This window comes from Colletotrichum acutatum (genome assembly GCF_030867785.1).
Source record: "Colletotrichum acutatum strain CBS 112980 chromosome Unknown BDZ83scaffold_23, whole genome shotgun sequence".
Classification (NCBI taxonomy): Eukaryota; Fungi; Ascomycota; class Sordariomycetes; order Glomerellales; family Glomerellaceae; genus Colletotrichum; species Colletotrichum acutatum.
Window position 1 is genome coordinate 260,547 of NW_026849017.1, and position 8,605 is coordinate 269,151.

The window sequence follows — 8,605 nt, forward strand, 5'->3', positions numbered from 1 at the left end:
CGTCAACAACCTTCTGCCCGTCTCCAGCGATCGACATCAATATGATTTTCTCCCTCCTCACTTCCTGAAGCATAAGGTTGTCTTCACTCCGTCAACCACGATGAACCATCCCAAGCAACCACCGCCGCCACCACCGCCGCTCACTCGTGCATCACAGCTGCTGGCCCTTCTCGATGTGGCTCATCCCAAACACTAGGTAACTTCACTCAACTCAGTTGCAAACGGCGCCAGTCGAGAATTCAGCCTCCAGATCCAGACCCATGGCGTCGACGGCGCTGACTGTGGCTTTCTCAGCTTCTGTTCGGACCCGAGCCTTACACGTCCCCCGCCAAGATATTCCTCTGCTGAAGTAAGTCTAAACGAGAGGCGAGGAATGTGAAGTAATCACCACAACATACCAGTTGCCTCGCGCAAACACCATCCCAGGCTCATCGCGTCCTCCTCGAGCTGAAGAGACTGTTCTGCTTTCAATCTTGCCACACTTTCTCATCGCCCACTATCCGCCGTCACCACGCGGCTCTCATCCCGCTATTCTACGCATTCGAAATCCGAAGAGACCGCCGTCGATCACCCGGCACACACCCGCAGAAACATCCTATTTCCATCAACCGCGGTACGAGTATCCGTACAGGCTCACGTCCTTACCGGCAACCCGTGCGGTGGTCTGCGACCCCCCGAAAGCTTGCTGAGCACGAGCAACAACAAGACTACGCTCGCGTTCACGGCTGCAGGCGAAAGTCAATTACTTTCGTCCGAAGTTTCGTAAGCAGCGTAAAGGTTGCAGACAACACGAGCAAGGAAAAAAAATAACATTAGGAACAAATGAAGAGTGAGAAGAAGAAAAATAACAAAAAAAAAAGAGCTTCATCTGAAACCCAAGCTTCCTCGGGACCGAACATCTGGGGCCCGGCGCGAACGCACATACCCGCTCGTCCCATCAAACTCTAGTGGCTTCGGCCAGTCGTCCCTTATTCGCTCCTACACGTATTTCTCAAACTGTGATTCCTTCAAGGAGCTCGGCCAGCATCGCGATGCATCCGAAGCTCGGTCGACGAATCTTTCTGATGGGAGAGAGAATGAAGGAAGTTTACATGATACGGGACTGTTGAATGAATCATCGAATATGCACTCCGCGGCATACAGTCCCAAGCTCGGTGATACCTCACCTGTCACATCAGATCCAACATAGTGGTTGCACTAGAACCGACATGAGAAGAACAGGTCATCCCGAAGAGATGCAGGCTCGCCGGCCTTGGGGGCCGCAGGTACCCTGACTGGCCTACCTATGAAATGCCGACTCAACCTCTGCATGCCCAGGGTGCGAGATGTCTCACCAATACCAAGATATGCTATTTTCAGGGGTTAACATATCAGCCTATTTCTCCCTGCGCCATGTCTCTCGGTGCCGAGACATGGGACTTCTCAAAGAAAGAATGCCTAGCAGTCTGATAGCGAGGTGCTGAAGCGTTTGGGCAAACAGAGGATTCATATGTGATACGTGAAATACTTGATCACGGTATCAGGATACGAAGAGAAGGTGTCGTTTTGGCGTGACTTCTCTTTCCGTCCGAACTACGTGGCTCAGGCCGGGGCCTCACTTTGATCCTGCAGCCTGTCATGAATTTTGTAACGACGTGAGCGAGGGTTCATGATGTTCGTCTGAGCATACACTTGGGTGTCATCGGTTTGGCGAGTTGAAGCGTATGCTTTCAGTGAGCTGTTCTTGCGTCTGGCATGGGTGGGAGCTCATGTCGGAGAGTCGGTCCCTGCATATCAGCTTTTATGTTCTACGGTATGAGAGGCATCAGAGCGCGGGACTTGGCATCGCAAGATTTTCTGTTGAGAGAGATGTAAGCTTGCTACATCCAGAGCCTGATATCTTGCGAACAATGTCGTGCGTCCAGCAGGAGCACTTTATGGCTTCATGTGTCTCTTAACTGCTTGGTAAACTGTCCATGATACTTGAGTTTTGACTATGAAGGAAGTCGATATGAAGAGGGTCTGGTGTCAGTAGAGCTATGAAGTACCGCCTATGCCGTTGACGCCGTCATAATCAAGGTACCGTCAGTTCTCATATCGTCGTACTTAACTTATCGAAAGAGGGGAAATAGTGGGCAATCTGAATCTGATGATTGACGAATATTACACCATACTGTGTAAAGTCTATCGAGTATCTAGGGGTTTGGTGTTCCTACTTCTTACGGTTGAATTAAACTTACAAGATATATCGCAGATCTGTTGGCGAAAAGCCCAGCAGATGGATAGACCCGTGTGCCAATGGCCTGACACCCCTGCGATATTTTGTTGCCTTATCTTTGATCGATTTCAAGAGAATAGGAATTATCAACTGACTTATGGAGTAATTCTGCTATGGTACTGTGCACATATATACTGAAGTAACCAGGTCTAACTGGAAGTCAAGATTTGCGCAAATCCAGGATATGAGCAAATGACTGATGCTCCATTGAAACACACGAAATCGAAAACAAATCGGGTGAATTATTAGAAATTATTATCAAAGAGTGTGTAGCCTATTAATCCTTGCGCCAATATTGTCCAATCCCTCACATTATAGTCTCTTGACGCGCTGATCCCAAGCATCATCACATTTTCATGCGAACCAGTTCGCGTCATAACTCAACGCTGAGTCTTGCTCAGGCGAGTGACCGGACAGCTTCAAGCTACCCTAAGTTCTCCTGCTCATCCAAGAGCCTCGTGAACCTGGCATTCTTAAAAGGTAACATCGGGGCTGGCGCCAATGATAAGAACAGGGTTCAGCTTGGCCTGGATGTTGCGGATACGATCAGCCAGTCCGTTGGCACTTCCAGCAGCGTTCGCCACGGCCGTGAGAGCAGTCGAGGCCGCGGCGCTGACGGTGCTGAGCGCGATCTGCAGGGCGAGGTTGGCTTGGGTGTAGGCGAGCGTGTAGGCCGCCTTGGCGGCGGGGTCGGCGACGGCATTAGCCTGGGCCTGAAGGTTCTGCAGCTGGGCGGTGGCCTGGCGGGCGAGCAGCTGGGCCTGAACGACTACGTCCTGCGCGATCTGGACGACCTCGGCCGTGGGAATGGAGGGCGGGGCGGCGGAGGTCGCGGACGGAGCGGGGATACCCGAGGGGACGACGCCCAGGAGGTTGCCGACGACGGTGCCGACTCTGGTACGGATGCTGTTTGTGTTGCTTGTTATTTGGCGGATGACGGCGTTGACCTGGTCGGTTCTCTGGGGAGAAAAGGGGTTAGTCATTGAGTTTCGGGAGGAGTCCAGCATGGCAGTTAAACTTACATCCTTTACTGTTGTTCCGGCGGTTCTGGTGAGGTCGCCGGTCAGGGTTGTTGTCTTGCCGAGGTCGGTGCTAACGATCTTCAACGCGGTGTAGAGCGGGTCCGTCAGTTCACCTGGGTTGAAGACGACTTCGGGAAGAACGACGGTGCCCGGTGTGATAGTTGCGCGAGGGAGGATTGCGGCCTCGACTGAGGCGAAGGAGAGGACGGCAACCGCCGCGGTAAGAGCCTTGGTGTACATGTTGGCCTTTGGGGAATTCTTAAGAAAGCAGACACTGTTAAGAATTAAAGTGAGAGGAATGTGAGAAATGTGATTGAGGTTGTAATTGCGAGATGTTGATGATGATCGGAAGAGTTATGAGCTCTGGGTGGACGATATCGAAGCCTCTTATAGGAATCTATAAATGCTTCGAGACAGGCGATTTCTACCTGACCGGCTCAGTGTGTTCAATCTCTGAAGTCTCGCAATCCGCAAGTGACGACTCCGATGCCACGATGACGAGATGTTTGCCCCTGAGGTTGCGAGTTGAAGTCCTCATCCGGATCGACTTCTCCTCGACGTAAGTATCTCTCGATGCAAAAGCTCCGATGTCTTCTCTCATAAAAACGTGTTGTTCATGCCGATATCCGTTTTCAGGGTTGGACACGGTCGAAAGAAGCCTTGGAGATCATCTCGGAGTAGTTGTTGATCCCGTCAACGATTGTCCCCTCGGATTGATGTCGGATGCCAAGATTGATCAGCGCCCAATGCCGTGGTAGACAGGTCGATTTCTCTTCCCGGCGTGGATGAGGTTCCTGCCAAGATGCCAAGGGATATACGGATGCTGGAAACGTCAGATACCAAGCTTTCTTGGCGATAGGATAGCAGCAAGATATGGAATGTCTGTCTTGACAAAGACCAATAGCTTTTCACTCATGGGAAGCACGACCAGGTGCGTTGATGCAAAACACTACTTGTCGCCTTGAACTGAAGATCTTCATGATTTGTTTAAGCTCATGGACACTATTCTAGTTCACGCCACAAGATGAAGTAAGTGGAGCGCCAGAAGACCCTGAACGAATTGTCAGTAAGGATGGGTGTCTGGATCGTCCACTAATAATAATTTTGATCTACAAGCTAGGTGCAGCAGTATAGTCTGTACGGAACTACAGGACGTAGCAAGAACTACCTCATATCGCGAGTGTACTGTATGATCTAGAGAATAAGCCATAAACGCCACGCCATCGGTACCGTAGTCGAGCTTCAGCCATGTAGACCCTTTCCTGGCCTTGCGGCTTACTAAAAAAATGCAGAGAATGGCGTCATTCCCGAGTTCAACAGTATGTGTCTTCATTGAAGAAGTTTCCCCCTCTGCAAAAGCCGGACAGAGACAATGCCTACAGGACCGGAAGGAGATTCGAAAATGTCTCACATAGGGACCAAACGGTTGAAGGTAAGATCAACGAACCCCGCAAGCGCAGCCTTATCCGGCTCGGACGAGAATAAGCAATGCCCTGTAGGTAATAGTCCAAAAGACACTGTCTCACACGTAGGATGTTGATGTTTCCGGCCCACAAGCAACGGCCGCCTCAAGAATCCTCTATTCGGCGGGGTTCTTGCTCATTATGTCGCAATTTGTGCCACGGTCCGAAGGATCGATCGGCCCGGTTCTGCAAGGCATTATGTTTAATTCTCTCCTTGCCTAGTCCAAGGCCAGTCCTACGCATGACTAATTCGTGGGGGAGGCAACTTCGCTTGCGGCTGGAGAACAGTATCAAATCCTTTGAGCCTCATTTGGAGCCCTTTATCCAGATTACTTCCCCGAGCTACAGATTCGTTTCCGTTTTCGACATATCCCCCTGATTACGTGCACGAAGCTTATGCGTGGAAAGATAAGCTTAAGAATGACGGTTGAATGACCCTCGGCTCCTCGGAATCACATATGGAAGGGTGAGAGAGGCGAACAGACTCGGTTCGACCTAGCGAATTGGCTTGCTTAGAAGCATATCTGATGATCAAGATGAATCGACGTGCCTAAGATCGGCGCAAAGAGGTACCTTAGCTACCGAGACTGCAAGCACAACGTGGAGTCTGGGAAATCATGAGTGAGGAGGCCGGTGCTGTGGATCTTTGTGGCGAGCTCGATCGAGGAAAGAGTTCTCAAATGCTCTTCAAAGGCACGTCAAAGCGTCCTGACTCCTGAGTGATGAGGTAGCAGCTGTGACACAGGCCCGGAGAATTGCTCCGGACCGCGAGGAGCATGCCAGGCAGGCTCCAGCGAGTGCGCTGAATTTCGGGAAAGGCTGCTCTTACGGAATATTTTGCCTCTTTTTGAACAAGTTGATGTCTCTCACATAGCATCTAGTGTGTCTCAAAGACTTCAGATGGCCTCTCATCATTACGCGAGCCATGTTGATAATATGGGACGAAGGGACTGTCTCTAAGCGGCTGCATGTCTTCTCCTTAGAATGACTACCCATAACAAAGTGTCATCTGTCAGCGCTCCATAAGAGATACTGGTAATCTGCGTCCGTATAAGTGAACACCGAGGTTATGTGAACTGACCTCGATAGAACTCCGAGGGCTCGCAACCTCAGAGAAGTCCACCAAGTAGCATTTTAGAGCATGCCTAGCGAGAGTAAGGAGACGTAGAGCTCAGCTCGTGTTGATCGTCAAGCTCTCTTTCCGCGCGGAAATTAAACACAATACTCATTGCTTGGGAGCATTTCAGGCTGGCAAGAACTCAAATTACCAGGCTATCACCATTGAACTAAGTCAAGGTGAGAACGCAGTAAGCTTTCTAGATCAACCTGACAAGGGAACACGTGTGGGTCCGTTGAACCGGCACACTGCCACGCCTCCCTTAACTAGGTGCTTACCCAGCAGGCGTCGGTCTTGGAAAGATTCACTTCAAAGCGCCAAGAAACGTAATGGTGGTTTTCAAGGTGTGATAATCAAGTTGACAGAAATATCATCAGCAGACGAGGTATTGGGGCCGCAATCGAGCCTCCAGGAAAGCAAATCAGGCTTGCGCCTGCCATATCTATGTTTAATGTGAATACTCCAGGAGAGATCAACAGGATGCTTTGAAGTGAGGCCCAGGAACTAAATACGTTTCCAACGCAAAATATGGCATGTCATACGTAATGGTAAAAAAAAAAAAAAAAAAAAAAAAAGGCGTGAGGGACAGCTGCTGACACTCAACCAAGCGTTTGAGGCTTCGCAATAACGGTACCGAAAGATGCTGTGTGAAAGAATTCAAAAAGCCGTTGAGGGGAGGGATGACGAAGCGAGCGACAACGTCAGTCAGCCGGCAGGTTGGATTAACCTTACTTTCCAATCGATCGATCCCTCGCATCTAACTCGCTGCTCCTCAGAATGAACTCACCACTCATAATGCTCCTTCCCCTTGTTCGGTCACTTCAACGGACCCTGCCGCACCCACCTCAGCCACAACTCCATCAATCTGAACTTGCTAAACGATAGTTGTGGCGCTTCCACCAATCACTACTCACACCCATCACGCTTGACGATTTCTTGTGGAAACCCCGTCCCCCCAAGCCACACTCGCAACCTCACCCTGCTCAGCCACGCCTACGTCACCGCCCTTCCAACGAGCTCTTGGCATACAACACCACACAGCACAAGCGACCCTTCCAGCCAAGTTTCCAAGGGGATACCGTTGTGTCACTGGTGCAATTCAAGAAAAGGTTGGGGAAGAAAAGCAAGCCAAGGGGGGAGGAGATGAAGGCTAGGTTAGTGGTCTGCTGCCCCTTCGTCACTGATTCGCACTAGGAGGGAACCGACGTCTAAGTAGGTATTTAATACAAGCCCGTTCCTGCTTGGCCGTTCATCTATAGTTCATGACCCAAATCAACAACCCAAAACATAAGCTTTCCACTGCGAATAACTTCGACAAGAAGCATAAGGTATATTTATACTCCTCAAGTGGCAAACGAGCGTTCTACGCACTCCCGGACCTTGAACTAATAAACTCTCCAGCAATTTCACTTCTACATAAATTCACCACAAACCACCAAACAAACATGCCTTTCTTCTACTCCAAGCCCATCGGCGGCCGCAACTTCGGCACCTCCGTCCACGCAGACCGCCACGGCGTCCACCGTGGTCCCTGGCGCATGCGCATCGGCCGCTTCAACTGCTTCCGATAGAGTCGACGCCACTCTCACGGCGTAAAGGTGTCGGTGCGATGAGCCTTTGGACAGCAATGTCGAGCATTTCGTCCTCGCTCTAGTCCTCTCCGTTTCTTCCAGGATACGACCTGAGTTGTCATTGGAATGGGATGACCAAACAAAACCAAGCTCAACGCCTCTCTTCTCTTCTTGTTCCCCTTTTCTACTATCACGAGATCATGGATACCAGGAGTCTGTATTTGCGTTTTCAACGGCTTGATGATGGGAGAGCGAGCGTTTCCTGTCCTTCTGTCCTTATTGAGTTTCTCTTGCGCTGCGATCGGGAATGGAAATTGATCGTCATGCGGATGGGTGGAATGATGCAATGCATACCTAGATAATACATTACTTCTCCACAAACTATTCTCAGTTGGTGATTTCCGTGATATGCATCGAGTGTAGTCGTCAGACCGTTTCCTTGGTGTCTGTTGGTCCAAAGCGTGGTAGCTAGTCTGGCAGTGTCAATTGCAGGCGAGCTCGACAACAAGGGTCGTAATCATCATCACCCAGGGGCCACCCCGTCTCTATTTGTTATATCGCGGGCTTGATTATGAAAACTGGAAGCTTGAAAAGTGCTTTTGGCTGATGATAGACCTGCCAGGAGGAAGCGATATGATGAGTAGACGGCATACAGGGTAGTCTAGGGAGTTGAACTTGGGCGAGGAACGATTCAGCCGAGTGAAGGTTAGGCTCAATTAACCAAGTAGAAAGTTTGACTCAGCCGGTGAGGAGATTTAGAAGAAAGCACAACAACCACATGAATGTCACTGGTGCAGAATACAATGCAGGGGCCAAAGGGGTTGGTGATATTCTCGAATTACCGAGCATATGAAGGATCCTGTTTTCCATCCCACCCAACGCCTTATTCTTGTCAATCGACGGTAGTAGTAAGAAACACACGCCTGAGTGAACGTCAAGTCGTTGAATTTTTGCTGCGGTTGTTTTTTTGTATTTCCTAGCACAACGGTACGAGCCATGCCAAGCCGCCAGCCCTGAATCATCGCAGAAACCGTTTCCGATGCATTCCCGTTCCCTGGATATGAGAGCACAACGCAAGTAACCAGGCGATGAAAACCGAACCCCCTCGCCCCGAACAGCTGATTTTTCCTCCACGCAACCCACTGAGAGAAAACTTTTTACATCTTCTTCTTCGC

The 8,605-nt window shown here is 50.3% G+C and overlaps 1 protein-coding gene across 1 annotated transcript; it reads right to left on the reverse strand.

The window, feature by feature from the left end:
• Nucleotides 1–2,730: 2,730 nt before the first annotated feature.
• Nucleotides 2,731–3,519, reverse strand: BDZ83DRAFT_749901 (uncharacterized protein; the record flags this gene model as incomplete). Its single annotated transcript, XM_060513840.1, has 2 exons — nucleotides 2,731–3,216; nucleotides 3,280–3,519. 2 exons carry the CDS (start codon nucleotides 3,517–3,519, stop codon nucleotides 2,731–2,733), a joined length of 726 nt encoding a protein of 241 aa, XP_060367649.1.
• Nucleotides 3,520–8,605: the final 5,086 nt, after the last annotated feature.